Here is a 21,519-nt window from a genome sequence, read left to right on the forward strand (position 1 = left end):
CACTGTCTACTGCTTGAATTTCTTAAAATAGGACTCATTTGGCCTAAATTTGGGTCAATTTGCAACCTATAAACTAAATGCATCATTAACTGGGCACTTGTTGTGATCCACTCAGCTCACCAGCAGGAAATGTTCCTTCTATAGGAAGTTCAGCAGTTACATTTATTTATTTTTTTCTGAAAAAAAAACTCAGCAGGAAGTCTTAACAGTTCAAAAATAAACGTGTATTAGAGCAGAGATGCCACCTAATGTGGTGGAGCTTAGTACTCCTTCTAACTCTTCAGTCAGTCTGAAGATACTTTCCATTAGCAAATGCATGATTGACCATGTCCTCACTGCTGTTTATTTCCAAAAGGGTTTTGCAGTCTCAAAAATATCTTTCCCTTCTCATCACTCAGCACTGAAACGGATATGTCTATGTGTTTTAATCTAATAATTCATACAAATCTGTAAACTGCTGTTGACTCATTTAAAATTTAATATGCACTAAAACCTGGTAAATAAATTGTGAATCCAAAAATGTTTTAAAGTACCTCTTGGAGAGGTAAAATTGTGGAAGAAAACACATTGTACATAACAGGATATTTTTGTACGTCAGTGTATGAGCTGATGAAAGTGTCCAGCCTTCGTTGTAAAAGCTGTCGTCTGTTAACCAGCAGGATTACCAAACAGTGTTTGACCAGGGATGAAACTGTGAGCTTCATGCGAACACACCCACAGCCCTGAAAATACTCTTCCTGTAAACACTGTCAGGAAGGTGGCAGTAAATTTACTTTCCTACTGACCGTTCAGTAGCTTCAGTCATCCATTAGCAGATGAATGTTTGCTTAAATAGTTTGCTCAATAAGCCAGCCAGCCAGCATATCAATGTCTCTGATTCTGTTATGTTTGAGTGTCTACTGCCATCGTCTGGTAAAACTTTGCATTGTTTCTGTCTATCTTCAACATCCACATCCTCAAACCTAACTCAGCCTCCAGTAGCAACTAAAACATTATTTTATATTTGTCCAGCCCAACCAGTTACAGTTGTTGAGTGAGATTTGTCTGCAGCTCATAACCAGCCAATAATGACGATCTGCTGCAGTACCAGGAAGAATGCAAAGCTGTGGTAAAATGTTCTGTCTTGCTGATGTGCTGTTGTGTTTCCTCTCAGAGCACCAGGCTGCTCTCCTGCAGCTGAAGAGAGAATGCAAAGAGGAGCTGGAGAGGTTACAGGTCAGTCGGACAGGGTACAGCGAGGCGCTGAACCATAATATGGGGCCTATGCTATACGCTCAAAGAGATAGATTTCTACAAGTCATTTGATCGGTTGCTAATCCCTTTGCCACTGATTACTGCACTAATTCCCACAATTACCTTCAGTTTGTGCTCCTTATGTACCATTACAGTCAAGGCATAGGGATAAGTGAGACTTTTTATGGAAAAATAGATCCATCTTTAAAAACTTTGAGAAACTCAACAGTTCTTTCACTTTAGAACTCATTTTCCATCCAAAGAAATATCAGCTTAATGAATGAAAAATTTATTTTTAGCATTTTATTGTAATAATGAAATGTTTGCCCTCAGCGGGAACTAAATGTCTGTATTTGTACTCACATTGTCTGAACAAAGACACTCAGGTACTTCTACTTCTGTAGGAACTACAACACTGTAAGTTTTATCCTCTGAGGACTATGAATGTCCTTATGTCTAATACATGACCATCTGTGTTATTTGGTGTCAATTTGAAATATATCAGTAACCAGTGAATTAATTATAAAATGTACACATTGATTTTGGCCTTGTTAATTTTTAGTAGCATTTTTAGTGGAATATGTCAACAACTTGCATGACTTGCCACAAAAGCTCACACAAGCCACATGACATCTGCGATTCAAAGCAAAATGTCTGGGGTCTCATCCAGTACTTTTAGTATTTATGAACTAATCACTGCAAAACTAACAACATTCCCAGCAGCCTCAGCCATACTTCATATTTAGTGCTAACAAATGTAAACTTTAGTGTACTGTTTATATCTGAAAGCACCACTAAACCTGAATTCAACCTCATAAAGCTGTACAGACTCAGCGAAACATTAAACTGCGGTAGTTATGCCTTTTATCATCGTTCTGAAAAAGAGATGCTAAGCTTGTTGACAAATATATCAGAGAACCAAATGGTGCTAAACCTTAACAAACATTATTTTCAGGAGGACTACAACCAGGAGCTCTCCAGACTGAGGGTGGAGAACGAGGACAATGTTGCCCGTCTGGAGATCACTGTGGCCGAGCTGCAGGCTAAACTCTCCCAGGTTTGGACCCACCGTCCAGGCGAAGTCAGAGATGTGGCTGTGTCCACAGCAGATGACTCTCTACACAAATCATTCCGTACCGTCTGCATCCAGACAGATCGAGAGACCTTTGTCAAAACTCCTGAAGATGCTTGCATGAGTCCTCAGCAGCAAAAGGTGACCCCCAAGAAGCTGGACCTGACCTCCATCAGCTTCAGCCTGGCTGGTCAGAAGGACGACACGTTGTACTTCTCGTCTGCTGTACCTTCATTTCAAACTCTTCCTTCTGGAGACTCACTACCTCAGTCAGAGCAGCCACCTGCCTCTTCTACAGCATTACCAACCAAAGCAGACACTCTCTCTCCTCCTCCTCCTCCTCCTCCTCCCCCACCGCCTCCACCATGTGTATCACCACCCATAAACCACACACAGTCATCAAATGGTCCTCCACCACCACCTCCCCCACCACCTCCACCTCCTCCATCCATGCCAGGTTTGCCTCCCCCTCCCCCTCCTCCTCCTCCAGTTGGGGGTCTCATCGTTGACAAACCTCCCAGGAAACCGGCAGTGGAGCCCTCCAGACCCATGAAGCCTCTTTACTGGACCAGAATCCAGATCCAGGACAACAAGTAGGTTCACCACTGAGATATATTCATATCCCAAAGCAGCTACTGCTCTCATATCATTTGTTTTAAAGATTCATTATCTAATAATGCGGTGCTAAACAAGGTTTTAAATGAAGACAACATATAAATAAGACATAAAGTTGCATATTCGTGAAGTGGAAAAGACTAAAGTTTCATTGTGCTTGCTTGCTCTAAAAAGATAGTGGATAAGTGGATAGTTTCAGCACTCTAATGTTAAAATATGTAAAATGTGAACTGTTTGATTTGAGATTGTATCTAGAGTTAATTTACTAAAGAGGTTAGAAGTGTCTTTTGAAGAGTCAGAAATGGTTGAAATCTTCATCCATCCATCCATTATCTATACACTGCTTAATCCTCACTAGGGTCGCGGGGGGGCTGGAGTCTATCCCAGCTGACTCAGGTGAAGGCAGGGGACACCCTAGACAGGTCGCCAGTCTGTCGCAGGGCTACATATATAGACAAACAATCACTCACACATTCACACCTACGGGCAATTTAGAATAATCAATTAACCTCAGCATATTTTTGGACTGTGGGAGGAAGCCGGAGTACCCGGAGAAAACCCACGCATGCACAGGGAGAACATGCAAACTCCATGCAGAAAGATCCCGGGAAAGCCGGGACGCGAACCAGGGACCTTCTCGCTGCAAGGCGAAAGTGCTAACCACTACGCCACTGTGCAGCCCCTTGGTTGAACTCTTTTAAAATGTAAATTTTTTGACAATTAGAATTTTTATTTAAATACTGTTTATATTTTTTATATGTACTCATCTAAATTACACATTATTATTAGGAATCAGTACAGTCACTGTGTATACTAATACAAAAATGGTAAATTAATGAAATACCTTATTAAAACTCCACTTGGATAACAAAAACACCTACAATCTAAAAAATTTTTACACAACTGTAAAATTGAAAGGTTCATTTTGAAATAAGAACAATGATTAAAATTTTTCCTAAATCCTATTCTTCCTAAATCATAAAAGTGTAATATAAAATTTTGAAATAATATGTTGCGTCTTAATGACTTATGAGTTCACAATGAACTTTTTTCTTCTTCGTATCTTTATTTATTATATACAGTTTAAATTTAAGCCTCCATATGGAACTTCGATTTTTGAAGGTGTCTAATTCAGCAATTCTACAATAAGATTTTTAAAATATCTAATGACAGTGAATGGCTGTGGGAGAACAGTGCAGAGGTCCCTGGTAGTTTTAACTGATTTTAACTCACCATCACTTGGCTGTCCTGCTAAAAGCTGCCACTGGCAAATCCTCCACTTTAGCTTAGTAGCAGGTTTTGTAGCCAAATGTTCACTTAAATTAACCGGATTGTCTGATACTTTGTGTGCAGCTCTGTCCCCCTCAGCTGTCATCTGAGGAAAAAAGTTTCCTTTCTTTTGATTTATAAGCAGGACGATACAACGTCTATAAGTATTCACCCCCCTTGGACGTTTCCCCTGTTATTGCTTTAAAACATAAATCATGGTCAATTTAATTTGGCTCTTTGACAACAATTTCCAAAAAAGGACTTTTTCATATGAAAGTGAAAACAGATTTCTACAGTGTAATGTCAGTTAGATAAAAGCAGAAAAGATAAAATAAGTTATCGTGTAAGTTTTCACTCCCTTTTTAAAAAAAAATTATTTTTTTGGCCTTTATTTAGGCACAGTGAGAGAAAGAGACAGGGTAGAAGAGTTGGGAAAAGACATGCAGCAAAGGGCCGCGAGCAGGAATCGAACCCAGGCCGCTGCGACAGGTGCCAGCCCCTGTACATGGGTCGCTCGCTTAACGCGTTGAGCTATACGGGCACCTTCACTCTCTTTTTAATGGCTCAATTAATTCAACACAGATGCAGCCAATTAAAAATTTGGGTGAAGCAGAGCTCATCTGAATGCAGTTAATGTTTCTACATGGCTGTAGTGTAAAGACACCTGTATGTGGAAGGTCCAGTCACTGGTGAATCAGTACTTCTGGTTATAACTACACTACCATTCAAAAATTTGGGGTCGCCCAGGCAATTTCATGTTTTCCATGAAAACTCACACTTTTATTCATGTGTTAACATAATTGCACAAGGGTTTTCTAATCATCAATTAGCCTTTCAACACCATTAGGTAACACAATGTAGCATTAGAACACAGGAGTGATGGTTGCTGGAAATGTTCCTCTGTACCCCTATGGAGATATTCCATTAGAAATCAGCCATTTCTAACTAGAATAATCATTTACCTCAGTACAAATGTCTAGACTGTGTTTCTGATTCATTTAATGTTGTCCTCATTGAAAAAACTGCTTTTCTTTGAAAAATAAGGACATTTCTAAGTGACCCCAAACTTTTGAACAGTGCTGTACATCATGAAGTCAAAAGAACACTCCAAACAAGTCAGTGAAAAGGGAACTGAAAAGCAAAAATCAGGGAGTGGATACAAACAATGTCCAAGTCAGTGAATATCCCTTAAAGTACAGTTACACTTCAACTCTTATGCAAATTAACCAATCATTGTAATTCTAGTTTAGTATCTCATGACTGTGTAATTGAACCATGTCTTCAGCCACAGTATATACACTACCATTCAAAAGTTAGGGGTCACTTAGAAATGCCCTTATTTTTGAAAGAAAAGCTTAAATGAACCAAAAATACAGTCTAGATGTTGTTAAGGTGGTAAATCACTATTCTAGCTGGAAACAGCTGATTTTTAATGTAATATCTCCATAGGGGTACAGAGGAACATTTCCAGCAATCATCACTCCTGTGTTCTAATGCTACATTGTGTTAGCTAATGGTGTTGAAAGGCTAATTGATGATTAGAAAACTCTTGTGCAATTATGTTAGCACATGAACAAAAGTGTGAGTTTTCAAGGAAAACATGAAATTGCCTGGGTGACCCCAAACTTTTGAATACTAGTATATGTTCAAATCTTATGTTAAAAGGGTCCTTGTTCTGCTAATGACACCCATTCACCATTGTGTTACTGTTCCTTCAGTCAACATGATAAACTGATTAAACATTGTGTTCCCCTCTTCCTCAGTAAGAGCACACTGTGGAACGTTTTAGAGGAACCAAACATCGTTAACACCAGCGAGTTTGAGGATCTCTTCGCTAAAACCACAACACAGTCTAAGAGGAAGCTGCTGTCCGAGGCTTATGAGAAAAAAGCAAAAGCCAAGAAGGTAAGAAGTACATTTCAACATCATATTAAAAATAATTCATCCTCTGAAGTTGTTATTACTAAAAGAAAAAAAAAAAAAAAAAAAAGCAAGACCCAATGGTACTAAAAGTCATGTGTCCACTAGAGGGGGTCAATGACATTGTGTTTACAAACTAGTCATCTCTTAACATAAAATATTAAAAATCCTGGTCTTGATACAGTTATGTGGCTTAAACAAACAGAAGATAAAAACTCTATCATAATGTTTATATCACTTTACTAGTCAAATTAAACACATTACATTAAATTCACTATTGGGATTTACTTACTTTAATGCAAGGTGCAGTGACATACATAAAACATTAAAATGTTGTAAAATCAATCAAAGACACAATTCTAATGAAATTTAAATCAAATTAAATGAATAAAAAAAGATCCCATTTGTTCAAACATGACAACTCTGGATTCAAATGCAACGGTGCATCAGGGTGAAACGTGAAATGAACATTTGTTTTGCTCCATTTCCACAATAGATTCTCCACTAATGACTTGCTAATGGTTTCTAATGGTGAGGTCGTCATGGTGACGGTGTGTGTTTTAGATCATCAAGCTGTTGGACGGTAAACGCTCTCAGGCTGTGGGCATCCTCATATCAAGCCTCCACCTGGAGATGAAGGACATCCAACAAGGTGAGGGCATTTCATCAATAGCAGGTGCTTTAAGCACATTTACACTTTTGCAATACTATATCTGAATATTTCCATTTTATGCTTCTTTATACTTCTATAACCCTATATTCCAGAGGAAATACAATATATTCCCTACTCCACTACATTTATCTGATGGCAACTCAGATGTGTCTGAGTTGTTCACAGCTAGACCAAATTAAGATTTTCCCTTGCTTCATTTAAATAAATATTCAAATGAACTGATAGACAAAAAGTCCAAAAATTGAAAAACAGATTCATGTATCAGAACTTCATTTTTCTTTATTGCTCTCCATTAATTATGTGATAAATGCTCAGATGTATCCACTGTCCCTGTATAGAAAACTGGACATAAAGTAGTTGAAAGCAGTTCCACCTGCAGCAGCTAGGACAGTATGACACACTGATGCTTCACTATGAATAATCTAATGATGGAAAGCGGTGTTGCATTTACAATTTATTTGGCAGTCATATGACACAGGTTACACTTTGAATTCTGTCACTTGGACAAACCACATATAGAGCTCAACAAAAAAAATATATGATTATTTACTATAATCACATTTACAACACAGGCTGTACAGTTTCTTGGTTGTTAGCGCCGTCGCCTTGCAGCTAGAAGATCCCCGGTTCGTGCCGTGGCCTTCCTGGGATCTTTCTGCATGGAGTTTGCATGTTCTCCCTGTGCATGCGTGGGTTTTCTTCAGCTCCTCTGGCTTCCTCCCACATTTCAGAAACATGCTGAGGTTATTTGGTAACTCTAAATTGTCCACAGGTGTGAATGTGAGTGTGATTGTTTGTCTCTATACGTAGACCTGTGACAGACTGGTGACCTGTCCAGGTGTGCCCTGCCTTCACTCTAAGTCATCTGGGATAGACTCCAGCCCCCCTGCAACCCTAATGAGGATTAAGCGGTGTAGAGAAAAAGGATGGATGGACATTCACAACACAATAAAACCAAATCATATATATTAGAAACTGAAAATAATCAATCAGATCACCACGTGCAATACTTGTCTGAAGTGGATGAATATTCTTGATTTGTCTTTATAAGATTTGATTTCTTTTTAGATTTAAATTCATAGTGCCTCGTATACTCTTTAAACTGCTGATCAGCACTAAGAACTTACATTAATAAGAAGTGGGGCAGCTTTTATTTTTTTTGCTCCTGTACTGACTACTAGTCTTATCCTCAAAATTCATCTCAGTTTGTATTTTCTTCACTTTTAAATTTCCAGCTTTATTGTTGTTGACCCAATGCAACACTCCATTTCTTTTATCATCAATATTGACCTGTAATTAGAAAGAATTATGTGTCTGTACGTAGGGAGCTCATTAGTAAAGGCTGCATTTACTTCTGGCTTTTTCACTAATACCTCATTCACACCTTTACAAAACTACAGGGACTACTACTGATAATCTACCATAATTGAAAGATAGTAACATTTATGCAAGAATGGTAACACAGAACAATCCAATGCATGCAAATATGAGTACAAAGGTAAAAAGAAAACTATTCTAATTGCTTGTATGTTATTTGACCGTTTATGTAGGAAAAGATTTATAGTGATCATATGAAATACAAGGCATTGTTATAAAGTAGATTAAACCACCTGAAAGTGTATAAAATAAGTAAATGTAGCTCTATCACAGCTGCATACAGTATCCAGTAATAATAACCAGATAGTATGATATAGAAATAAATACTTCAAGTACATTTTGCTGCTAATACTGTAATTTCATTATGAAAACTAGAGAACTATTGGCTACGATATGTTAAATGTACATATTTTAAGCATTCTTTATGTGGTGTAAAGGCCTCTGAAACAGCATCAGACTAAACAAACGTTGTCATATAAGAGGTGGAATACAGTAGATCACCAAACTAAGCTAAAAAAGCCAGTCTGGGAATTTGAAGCTGCTGTAAACATTCAGGTGACCTCAACTCCCTGAACATCACCCGTGTTTAACTTGAACCCGACATCCCACTGAAAGCACCCTGTATTTCACTCTGAATATGAGCTGCTGGTGAACTTAAAGCAGGATTAAAGGCTGAAACACTCACCACAATGTCAGCAAGATGAGGCAATCTCCACTGCTAATCCCAAACCGCAAAATCTTTATGGCAGACAGCAGACAGTTTCTTTTCCTGGTGAGAGAAATGAGAATGCATTCCTTTGTTTTGCCTCTACACTTTTTGCCCTTAAAAGTGTATTTTTATTTGTACAGCTATGAATATTTCTGATTGATATTTATGATTAGCCACCCCTGCTATATGTGGGTGGATAAGTAGATAAAATGGGCAGTTGCTCTTCTAAAAATGTTGTGGATCAGTTCTTCAGGGTGGAATTTGTAATTTTGCTGCAATAGTTGCCCCGCTCAGCCTGGTGGCTTAGTGGTTAGTGCTGTTGCCTCACAGCTAGAAGATCCCTGGTTCATATCTTTCTGCATGGAGTTTGCATGTTCTCCCTGTGCATGCATGAGTTTTCTCCTGCTTCTTCCCAAAGTCCAAAGACATGCTGAGGTTAATTGGTGATTCTAAATTGTCCGTAGGTGTGAATGTGAGTGTGATTGTTTGTTTCTATGTGTAGCCCTGTGATAGACTGGGGACTTATCAGGGACGAACTCTGACTTTGTCCGAAGTGAACTGGGTTGGATGACTAGTTGCCCCACTTTATAGTAGAATTATTAAGCCACCACTGGAAACGTTTACACACATGTGCATTACTAGGCTGGTTTTGGATATAGTATACAGCAGAAGTGAGTACATCTATGTGCAATATCACTTTAAAGTCAAATGATTCAAAATTTTAAATACCCCAAAGTCATTCTATTGGATTCAGATCAGGAGACATACTTCTCCATGTCATAGTTTTCCCTTTTCTCTTCTGTTAAAACTCTGAAAATAGAACTTAGGACCAATGAGCAACAGTCCAGTTCTTTTTCTTCTTAGACCAGGTGAGATGCAGGAGTGTCTTGGTAATGTAACAGTTGCAGCATCCTCCCTGAAGAAGTCTGTGATTGGTGGCTCTTGATGCACCTACACCAGCCTCAGTCCTTGTGAGGCTCTCCTAAGTTCCTGAATTGACCTTCTTGATAAACTTCTCAGGGTTGCAATCATACTAGTATGAAAAATGCGATTGTGAAAGTTTTTTTCGTTTCACATATTTCCCTTCCAGTCAATCAGACTGGATGCCAGAAGGTTGTCCCAGTTTGTAGATTGGAAGCATGCCTGTAGAGTTGCAATGCTGTCATTTAACTACATGACATTTAACTAGAACTAGACCAAGAGATACTCAGTACATTTTGAATAGTAATTAACTCATTCGTAATGAGATACATGAGATACATTAGTATATTAGTCATAATGCCCTATTAACTGTTCTATCTACTGTTCTATCTACTGTCAAAACTTGATGTTTGTGCTTCTTCATATTGTCATTTCCAGCTGTGCTGACAGTGGATCACTCTGTGGTGGACCTGGAGACCATTGAAGCGTTGTATGAAAACGTATGTATCACAGCACACTCTACTGTAGTTTAACGACAAATGTACAGTTATGGACCATTTATATATATATTTTTAATGTCACTGTGTCAGAGAGCACAGCCAGAGGAGCTGGAGAGGATCCAGAAACACTATGAGACGTCAGAGGAAGAGGAAGTTAAACTGCTGGACAAACCAGAACAGTCAGTACCTCAGCTGATTTGAACAATGTTAAGAGAATGCTGCAGAAATGGGTTGTGTGTGTAGAGCAGCACAGTGCTAACAGTTCTAAGAGGGCTGGATAACATCATCATGTTTTGGACTCTCACTCTTTATGTGATTGTATTCCAGGTTCCTGTATGAACTGTCTCAGATCCCAGACTTCTCAGGAAGAGCTTGCTGCATCATCTTCCAGTCAGTCTTCATCGATGGGATCGCCTCCATTCAGAGCAAGCTCAACACCCTCTCCTCTGTCTGTAAGGTCGGTAAAAGCCCTGATGAAGTCCATTAAAAATACCTGGTATCTGTCCAAGCCAAAAGCTGCATAAATGGAAAAAAAATCATCACGTTTTCAGCTTTTCAATGCCCCATAAATGATTACATGCGACGCACAGTTCCATCAGGAAAAATAATCAAATCTAAGCTTGAAATTCTAAAAAGCAAGCAAACAAAAAAAACCCCAATGTATTTCTTGCAAAACAAATAATCAAAGAAGGTAAACTTTTATTTTATAATTTATAATTCATGGCATTCCAACTTCATGGAACTTCCAACAACCTCTCTCTCCATCTAGTCCTGATTGCACTATTTCCATAGATGTGCAGAACATTATATTTAATTGAAAAATGAGCAACACAGTGAGTAAAAATGTGACAGGAGTAAAAACTGCTTTGGCTTCACTAGTTTATAAAACTGTTCACCGTGTGTGTGTTAATTGTTTCTAGGCTCTACTGGAGAGTGACAGTGTCAGGGAGGTGATGGGACTGGTGTTGGCTCTGGGGAACCACATGAATGGAGGCAGCAGGACCAGAGGGCAGGCTGACGGCTACGGCCTGGAAATCCTCCCCAAACTCAAGGATGTGAAGAGCAGGGTAAGCACACATAAACGCTGGGACGAAATTTGTTACTTGCTGTTCAAGTGGACACGTGTTACTAGTGAAAAAGTAGTCTAATATGATGATTGACTGGTGATGATGTGAAGATGTCGAGCAGGTCCAAGACATCCATCCATTATCTATACACTGCTTAGTCCTCATTAGGGTCACGAGGGGGCTGGAGTCTATCCCAGCTGACTTAGTGTGAAGGGACATCCTGGACAGGTCACCAGTCTATCACAGAGAGACAAACAATCACACTCACATTCACACCTATGGACAATTTAGAGTTACAAATTCACCTCAGCATGTTTTTTGGATGTGGGAGGAAGACGGAATACCCAGAGAAAACCCACGCATGCACAGGGAGAACATGGAAACTCTATGCAGAAAGATCCCAGATCCCATATCCATGTAATTATTACACACAATGGAAATTCATTCCGTTTCATCCCTTTCAATCCACACTGGTCGTAACCAAACAGGTTCTTTAAAAAAAAAAAAAAAAAGGAATAAAACCATATTTCCTCTGAACATCAAATGATAATCTATATAGTCAAAATATATCCCATAAAAGGCCTTTATGGAGGCAAAAGTTTGCACACGAAGGTTCTAATTTTTACTGATCCAGCTCTGACATGTCTCCTGCATTTCTTGCCAGGACAATCGGATCAGCCTGGTGGACTATGTGGTGTCTTATTACCTGCACAACGTGGACAAGGTATCTATAAAAAAACTCTGATATTGTCGTTTCCTATGCTTTACAGGAAACTGATGTCTTTATGTTGTTTTATAATGCAGATTTGAATGTTATTCCTATTTCATAATCAAATTCATTCAGAAACACAGGCGAGTGTGTTATTATAGGAAAACGATTGTGACACAAAACGAGTTCCAGCACTGCACTAGTTGGTTTGCAGCATTTAGTAGCGCAAATAAAGCACCATCTCCACATTTTTATATAAAGATGAACAAGGGAATAAGGCAAGTGCGTACGTAGAAAGCCTCGAATAGGTTTATGTTCATTATTGCACAATTGGTTGATCAGGATTTCAGTTATAAAAGGGTCAAAGGCTAGGAGTTGCTGTCCTGAATTTAAGAAGCACCTGATCAGCTACTTACATTTTTCTATGTTTTGATTGTGTTCCACTAGAATGCCGGCACAGACAAGAGCATGTTCCCTCTTCCTGAACCTCAAGACGTCTTCCTGGCAGCACAGGTCAAGTTTGATGACCTCAACAGAGATCTGAGACAGCTCGGACGAGATCTGACAAGTACGTGACACCACAGTACGTTTTCTCTCAGTATGTGAAAATTAGCCCTGAGAGGAGTAATGAACCCCTCCTTTCTTTTTGGCCTATAATATTAGATGGTTGCGCACATTCCCCAAACATGATTTCCACTCTGAGCAGACAAACAGCGAGCTCCAACATCCATGTGACTGGCTGACCGGGAACAGTCTTGAGTTGTGGTCATTTTGTTGTGTGTTTTTGTTTGAACAACTAAGCCAGCCAGTGAAACTCTATCACTCTGATTTTGTGATATGCTCAAGAGGTTCCCACAAACCAAACCTCGGCTCAGTCTGGCATCATTTTTCCTCCGACATCACCCCCCTCCTCAAAAAACTCACCACTCTGGTTTCCCATCACTGGCCCCAGCCATTGAGAAACTGTTTATACTTCAGTCTCTCCGACCGAACTCCTGTTAGCTAAAGCTCGAGAACAAAAGATTTCCTCTCGTCTTTCTTATCCTTCTTGCTTGTTCTTTTCACCCTCTAAGTGTGCCCATATGACGCCATTCAGTATGCCAGTCAGTTAAAAGTCATTCCGAGGACAATGCTTACTGTACATGTGTGTGGTTATGAGTAAGTGCATTGTCGGGTTTCTATGTATGCATGTGGTTTTGCATGCATTTCATTGCATGTGTTTATGTGTGTGTATTCAGAGACTGCTGATACTGGCCTGGCGCCTTTCAGATCCAGCTTCTAATCCTCCTGCCCATCAGATCTCCTGCCTTTGTGCCCCTGTCGCCATCGCAGGGAGGCCGTAGCTTCCCACTTATGTAATCTCCAGACCTCCAGTATCTGCAGTATCTCTGCGGAGATGCACGGATCCTTAACTTGCTCGGCTATATCACCTGGGCTCCAGTGTGGCCCCCAGATGTGTGCCTCAGATAGCTTTCTTTACCTCTCAACACAGCTTTGTCTTATCGGGCAGTCTACCCAAACCACCGTGCAATCTGAATCGCCCGTCGCAGGTCCCTTTTGTTCTGCCTGTTTGAACTGCCCTCATGCCTGGTTTGGAGCTCTGCTTTTGTCATTCTTCACTCTCCCTGTGTTTTCTGTTTGGTTGGTATGAAATGTTACTGTTTATTGTGGTTTAACTTCTCTTAAGTCATCCATGTTGAGGCCATGTTATATTAAACTAGTTTATTCACTGAAAAGTTCCTTTAAATTACTACAGGAAATGTGACTGACTTACCTGACAGGGTGTAGACAAGCCCAATTAGCTTTGTTTGTCCAGAGTTTTAGATATCTGTGACTTTTGGCCAAATCGCAGTGATAGTGACTGTGAAAACAGTGTCTTTATCCACCTCATTCAAATTTTATATTTAAGAAGTCACCAGTTTTGTTTTTGTCTTTTTCAGAAATGCAGTCCTAGTCCTAATTTTGTACTAGCAGTCATAGTTAGATGGGTTGGTGAGAAATTTTAGAATAACTTTGATGACTCCAAAACTCACATTTTTCTTTGAGCAAATGATTGTCACTGTGGTTTGTTTTAAATGCTAACAGCTAATGTTAGCATTGTGTTCTTTTGTATTTTAGTCTAGGTATAACTGTGCATTCCTTTGGGCAGGGTTGTGTCTGGCAAAATACAGCTATTAATGTGACCCAAGCAGGTCTGAATGTTAGATTCATGTCTGAAACAATATTCTTCAGGTTTCACACAATATAGTTCAGGATTCTGCAGAAACAATAATAAACTTCCTGAAGTCCCATTTATTGCCCAGAGGTGACTGTGTGCCAGAATCTTTCCTCTGACTTTATTAATTACTTGCTTCTTTAAATTAAGAGTGATGATAAATCATGTTCTGTGTTCTTCTACACACCTGGCAGGTCAGTTGTTCAACATAGGTTTCAGGTCTTTACAGTGGAATTATTTGTATTAAAGCTTCTTGGATGAATCCCGAGCTCCACCAGAGTTGTCAAGACCTCTCACCCACCTTTGTACCTTTTTAATGATAACTACAGGTATGAAGATGTGGTGTGTATGAAAACCTTCTGCTACTCTGTTGCACTGCAGCCTGTGTTTTGCACTCTTGATGGATTTATGTCACTGAAGTAATGATGTGATTTATGACCAATCCAAACATGGCATCATGAAAACCTTTAAACTTCTTCAGGCGCGTATCCTTCACTATGAAACTAAATCATAGCTTCAGTGCAGTGTTTGTGTAACTGCAGTCACTTCATCAGCCGGCTGTGTTTATGTGAAGGTCCATAACCCTCTTCAATCTGAAGTAAGCAAACTTCTGTCAGGCACAAAAGGCAGACAAGCGAAAGAAAGGCTCCCCACACAATGCAGAGAGAGATACCCGCCTCCACAGTTTACACAAATGAAAACAGTATTCTTTTGTAATCTTATCTGGGAGATGTTGATCGGGCATCAGGGTGGAGGGAGGCCGGGGCTCGGCTCCCTCTGCAGCCTCTATTATGACTGGCTCTGCAGACTGGCTCCTCTGATCCACTGATTGGATGCAGAGCAGCTTGGAGCCGCAGACTGGCACAGGAAGAGGGAGAGGAGTTTCAGTCGCCATCTCTGGATGAATCTCAATAAGTGATATCTGAAGAGAAAACTCTGATAACGTCCAGCTCGGGCACAGGTGGAGCTGGTTCAGGTCCTGATTCCCTCGATGCTGCGTTCCTATTCATACTACGGGTTATCTGCAAGTCCTGAAAAGTCATTAAAAGCATTGAAATTAATTTATCAAATACAAGGTATTACAAGGTCTTCAATTACAAATGTCTTTCCTGCCATATATAATAGCACTAGTTATAGGTTGTCCTGTTAGTAGTTATTGTCAGGCTATTACTGTTAGCTGCAGAGGCTAAAAGCTGTATCAATCTAAACACAAACCTAACTGAATTATTTAACCAATCTTCTGCGTCATGTGAATAGATTAAATCTAATACCAAGATTTTTTGTTGCATTCAGCCAATAAGTACAGTATAAACAAAAGTGGGATGTGAATGTCAATAAACTCATAGAATTAAAAGTTAATTATAGTAATTGTATCCTCTCCTGGTTTTTAAATGGTATTTTATGTCAAAGTTGATTTAGTGAACCCTGCAGAAACCCAGTACTAGGGTTGAACAATTAATCAATTATAAAATTAAAATCACAATTTGAAAAATTGTAATTAGCAAATCAAAAAGGCTGCAATTTAAAAGAAATGATTTGACGCTTTCAGGAGTTGTCAGATCAGTGAATACTATATGGTTCAGGCTGCACACTGACACAATCTTACATAATATCCACACCTATTACGCCACGTCACGTCACGTCATGTAACATCACAAATCATATTCCAATATCTGTCAAAATTGCAAATAGTTTAGCTCTTCATTTAGCTCTCCTTTACTGCTTTATATTGCTTATGGGTAGAAATTCTACTTTTCAAGGCAGAAACAAACAATTTAAATCGCAAATATTGGCTGCATCACTGAAGAGAGTTTCCTAATTTCCATAATTAACACTGTCTTACTGGTAAGAAATATGAAAATAAAAGCCTTGAACTGAAAAGACAAAGACAGGGTGTGTTTAAGTATCTTGCAGTTTAAGGATGTAATGTGACATGATGTGTGGATGTTAAAGATCCACCTGGCGTTTGTCAGCATATCTTGCTTTTACAGGTGCTGCTGGTTTAAAGTTGATATTTCATGATTATCCAGCTCTCTGTGAAATGTTGGAGTGTAGCGGAGACCAAAGGATGAGGTCTCATTCCAAACATCTTCTGTTATTCAGAGTAGAATAAAAATAGTTTGAAATGAAACAGAATGTATTTATGTACTTATTTTTGCTAGGTGCATTAGTGCTGTTGTTGTTTTCTTTCAGAATGTGAGAAAGATGTCCAGAGAGTTTGCTCTGACTCTCCTGAAGAACACCTACAGCCATTTCAGGACAAGATGGAGGCTTTTGTTCTCAGTGGTGAGTAAATATGATCATATTCTGTACAGCTGCAAAACTGCGAGTGTTTCTTTATAAATTAAGTTAAAAACCAAAACAAATTGATAAGATTGAATAGTATTGACATGTGAAACTCAGATCTTGGTAAAGCTGTTGCAAGTCTGTTTTATAACTTTCAAGTTTCACTTCATGTCTGTTTAAGTAAACAGCTTATATATCATTTGCATCTTTGAAATGTAATTTAAGAGCCATACTGAAGATATTTTACTCTCTGAGTTCTATTTTATATACACTACCGTTCAAAAGTTTGGGGTCATCCAGGCAATTTCATGTTTTCCATGAAAACTCAAACTTTTATTCTTGTGCTAACATAATTGCACAAAAGTTTTCTAATCATCAATTAGCCTTTCAACACCATTAGCTAACACAATGTAGCATTAGAATACAGGAGTGATGGTTGCTGGAAATGTTCCTCTGTACTCCTTTATAGATATTCCATTAAAAATCAGCCATTTCCAGCTAGAATAGTGATTTACCACATTAACAATGTCTAGACTGTATTTCTGATTCATTTAATGTTATCTTTATTGGAAAAACACTGCTTTTCTTTGAAAAATAAGGACATTTCTAAGTGACCTCAAACTTTTGGAAGGCAGTGCATTTGAAGACCTTGCCAGGACAAATTTGCTTCAGTTGTATCGTGAAATCCAAATGCAGCCGCCCTCATTCTTCTTCACTAGTATCTCCATTGTACCTCTTCTTAACTACCCCATAGTCTCTAGTCTTGGACTGATTATTAGACAATATGTCTGAACAACACCCCCACCCCTATGAAAGGAAGGATTCCTTTGAATTATTTTGCATCTCCTTGCATGTTCCTCCACCTTTTTTGCATTTGCTAATTTATCTTTTTGGTTGTTTTTGTGTCTTTTTGGTCATTTTTCAATGTTTTGTGTCTCATAGTCATTTTTGGGGTCACTTTAATACTTCTTTTTCATCATTTTTTTGTCTATTTGTAGATGTGTTATGTGTCTTAGTCGGCTTATGTTTCTTTTTGGTCATGTTGATATCCATTTATTTTTTTTTGTCTTAGTCAGGTTGTTTAGTGTTTTTATAGTCATTAACATCTCTTTTGATTCTACACATGATTGACTTCCCAACAAGAAATGTCAAGAGCAGCTCTCTGCCCAACAGGCCTATTCAATGATTTTTCTGTCTCTAGTCGTCAGATAAATGTAACCTTCAGCCTTTACAGGTCTTGAAATGTTCTTTTTTGTCTTTGGTATCTGTGTGCGTGCGTGCGTGTGTGTGTGTGTGTGTGTGTGTGTGTGTGCATGTGTGTGTGTAAAAGGGAGATATGATGGATTCAGAGTAAAGGCTAGACACTTAGATAGGAATCAGGCAGATCTGGAAATGACTGAGTGACTCCTGGCCGAGACATACAGGCACTCTTTCTCGGCAGAAAACATCCATCCAGCTAACAGAATCATTCCATGTTACAGACCTTGATATTGACCCCTGTCAAGGTTTTTCACAAGTAACAGAGTCGAGTAATAGAGAAGAGCTTCCTCTACCCAGTGTCTGAAAGAGTTTTGGTTCAATGGAAGTGTGTTTCTTGTGTTGAGTATCATGAGACTGCAGTCGATTCAGATCACCCTGGAGCTATTCATGTTAGAGCTTTTGTCTCTTCTTCCACATTCTTTCATTTGTTATTAAACTATTGCAGACAGTTGGACTATGTGCAGGATCTCACGTTAAATATTTTAAGCCTTTACATGTCATTCTTAACATGTCAAATTTGTCTGAAACATTTTTCATCCACTTAAAATGCTGAAAATGTGAAATAAAAAATGTTTCAAGGAATTTTAAATAGTGACTCTGAATATGCAACAGAATAAAACAGAATGATTTTTGACTTGACTTTTGGAGAATTAGTTGATCTGGACATTTTTCTGGGGTCTGAAGGAGACTCAGAAAAATTACAGAGAGACAGACGCATGTAATAAGTAGCATATCTGTTATTTTGTCATAATGGTATTGCAATTTGAAAGTGGCAGCAAGAATGGCTCCATTGTTGAATAACTGACTGTATAATCGCTATTTTGAAGAGACCAAATGGTCGTCTGGCTCCCTTAGACAAGGTCATCATCATACAAGAGTTTCTCATTGTGCCCCTACAAGTATTAACATCAACAGACTCTCTATAGAGATTTGGACTCTTTAAAAAATAATGTCTGTGGTTTTTTTTTTTGGTTTTTTTTTTGTGGCATCTGCTAACAAGTAAACCTTTTTCCTATTCCTTCTTTTCAGCACGAAAAGAACACACTGATGCTTCCTATCAGCTGATGACTGTACAAAAAAGGTGGGAGAATTACACTGTGCTTTTCCTTTGTGTGTAAAATACTGACCTTCATCTGAATTTGGTTCAGCATCAGCTCTAGCAGCCACAGTAATAGTTTACATTGTGCTCAGTAATTATTTTAAGATGTCTGTGAAAATATGTGGAGCAGTTTTCCAATTTACATTTCAAAGATTCTTGGGTCAGGACATGATAAACTTGGCAACAAACCTTTTCTACCCTCATGTGTAGATGCACAGATAGTTAATACTAGACTGTTGAATAGACTGCTAATGAAGACTGAAATGTTGGCTTTTGTAGTTTAGCAACTGTGAAACAGTGACAAACAGGATAAAAATAAGAAAAAATGCTATTTTGTATCTCTTTTCTGCAGCTTTTTGTAATTGGTTTGCAGGTGTTGTTGGCTGTTTTATTTCTCTTTTTTGTAATCTTGCTCACTTTATTGTCACCTTGTGGCTCTTATTGGTCATTTTACATCTGTTTGTGGTTGTTTTACATCTCCTTTTGGCTGTTTTGTGTCTCTACAGTTTTTAGGTCTCTTTATATTGACTCATGGCTCTTATTGAATCATTTAACATGTTCCTTTGGTTCTTTTGCATCTCTTTTTGGTTATTTTGTGTCTTATAGTAATTTTAGTATCCTCTTCTTGTTTTTTGACTTGTTTTGGTCACTTTGTTTCTCTTTTTAGCTGTTCTGTAGCTTTTCATGATAATTTTCTGTCTCAGTTTGATCCTTTTGCATCTGTTTGTGGGGATTTTGTGTCTCTTTGTGGAAAATAGATTCACAAATGTAAAGATGATCAAATTGTTTTGTTGTTCCTTATACTATACCAGTGAAATAATAACATTATTATTAATAATAGTTATAGTCTTTATTTATAGAGCACCTTCAAAATTAAAGTTCCAAAATGCTTCACTGTTACTTAGAGCATTGCATTAGCAATCATAGCACCTGGCAGCTACTACACTGGCTAACAACTCTGTGTTCTTATCAGTTAAATGTCTCACAATAAAACTACAAACTGTAATAAATTAACAATCGCAAAGTAAACAGAACTAAAGTCACATCTCCATTGTGTCCTCATTCCTTTTTATGTTTGCTTTTAGTTTTCAGGATTTGGTTCTGTACTTTGGACTGAAGCCCAAAACAGGAGAGAAGGAGGTGACAACTGGTCACTTCTTCATCCTCTGGTTTGAATTTTGTGCCGACTTCAAGGCCAGGTGGAAGAGGGAGAACAAGAACATCTCGAAAGAGAGGTGAGTAATAGCTGTGCATGTGTGTGCGTGTGTGTGTGCGTGTGTGTGTGTGTTTGCATATGTGTCTAAGACTACCGCTTTGTGAGCCAGTCCCAAGTGTTTGTGTTTAGCTCAGTTTTAATTTAGATAACTGCACCCAACAATATGGAATAAGAATTTGGGTCATAACCATGCACTCACCTTCTACTGCTTATCTGGAGTGTGGTTTGGGTGAAGCAAGTGAGCACAGATGTCCCACTTCCCAGCAACATTTCCTAGATCTTTCTCAGCGATCCTGAGGGGATCTGGATCTTCCTCTGGGTCGCCTAAAAGTTGGGCAAAACTCTCGAAAGGAAGGCATCCCAGATGAATACTGAACAGATGCCCCAAAATATCTCAAGTAGCATATTCAAATGAAATAATGCCTACAATAAAAGGCATGTGTTTGTTGGTGTTTTTCCCCATGTGTCCCCACCAATCACTCAGGAACAACCACCTGCAAATGTAGACATCCATAATGTGTTGTAAAATGTTTTGTTATCCAGTCTGTCATGTCTGAGATATTGCAAGGACATGCTGAAAGCTTCTCATATTCACATCTGCATTATCGTAGTCATTATTTTTGTCACAAATTAACAAATTAATTTGACCTTTTCTTGGCTTTTTGGGATTGAAGTTGTTTTACTGACTAAAGGCTGCTATTTAATCAAACCAAATAACTTAAAACAACTTTGCAGATTAAAAGAAGCTCAGCTGTCAGTGAAAAGGATCACAGGAGAGAAGAAGGTTGAGACAAGAAAGATCAACCCCAACAGCCTGGTAAGACTGGATTTAGTGGATTTTCTGAGGAGATCGGCCTCAAGCAGACATTTGCTGAGTCAGACCTTGAACATACACTCCATCTGAAAGCATAGTTTCAGAAATGTGCTCAAGAGTTTGCATTTAAACAACTAAACTAACTTATTCTCCACAGAAAACCAAATCTGACCAGCATATTTTACAAAACCATATTAAATTATTATAACATTCTCTGCAGTGGCTTCTTTTGTATTGATAAATCCAATCATTATTTGTTCTCAACAGAAAGAGCGACTGCGTCAGAAAGAAGCCAGCATGTCTTCAACGTAACAGGCTTAGGAAAAACTCATCACACAACCGTCCTCCACGGAATGTGGACCAGGATTCCATCAAACATTTCCCTTGATAAACACAACATGGATTTGTCTCCACTGAGTACTCACATTCAACAACTGAAAGCTTTATGTAATATACTTTGCTACATAAAATGTATTTAAACTTGAAAGGTGTTAAAAATCTATCTTCAAATGTGTATAGACATTTACATTGTACTTGACATTGTTGCATTGATTCAAATAAAAA

General features: G+C 38.6%; 1 protein-coding gene across 3 annotated transcripts in view; it reads left to right on the forward strand.

The window, feature by feature from the left end:
- The window catches only part of fmn1 (formin 1), a 39,038-nt gene extending 17,519 nt beyond the window's left edge, over positions 1-21,519 (forward strand). For all 3 annotated transcript variants that reach the window (XM_035953147.2, XM_035953149.2, XM_035953150.2), the window contains 15 exons: positions 1,154-1,215; positions 2,189-2,898; positions 5,953-6,094; positions 6,674-6,761; positions 10,228-10,289; positions 10,380-10,468; positions 10,617-10,746; positions 11,210-11,356; positions 12,021-12,080; positions 12,513-12,633; positions 16,474-16,566; positions 18,856-18,907; positions 20,011-20,160; positions 20,877-20,958; positions 21,223-21,519. In XM_035953147.2, the coding sequence (XP_035809040.2) occupies positions 1,154-1,215; positions 2,189-2,898; positions 5,953-6,094; positions 6,674-6,761; positions 10,228-10,289; positions 10,380-10,468; positions 10,617-10,746; positions 11,210-11,356; positions 12,021-12,080; positions 12,513-12,633; positions 16,474-16,566; positions 18,856-18,907; positions 20,011-20,160; positions 20,877-20,958; positions 21,223-21,267 (2,033 nt within the window). In that variant the 3' untranslated portion in view covers positions 21,268-21,519. The remainder of the gene's footprint in view (positions 1-1,153; positions 1,216-2,188; positions 2,899-5,952; positions 6,095-6,673; positions 6,762-10,227; positions 10,290-10,379; positions 10,469-10,616; positions 10,747-11,209; positions 11,357-12,020; positions 12,081-12,512; positions 12,634-16,473; positions 16,567-18,855; positions 18,908-20,010; positions 20,161-20,876; positions 20,959-21,222) is intronic.

Source organism: Amphiprion ocellaris, chromosome 12 (genome assembly GCF_022539595.1).
Source record: "Amphiprion ocellaris isolate individual 3 ecotype Okinawa chromosome 12, ASM2253959v1, whole genome shotgun sequence".
In the NCBI taxonomy this organism is placed as follows: Eukaryota; Metazoa; Chordata; class Actinopteri; family Pomacentridae; genus Amphiprion; species Amphiprion ocellaris.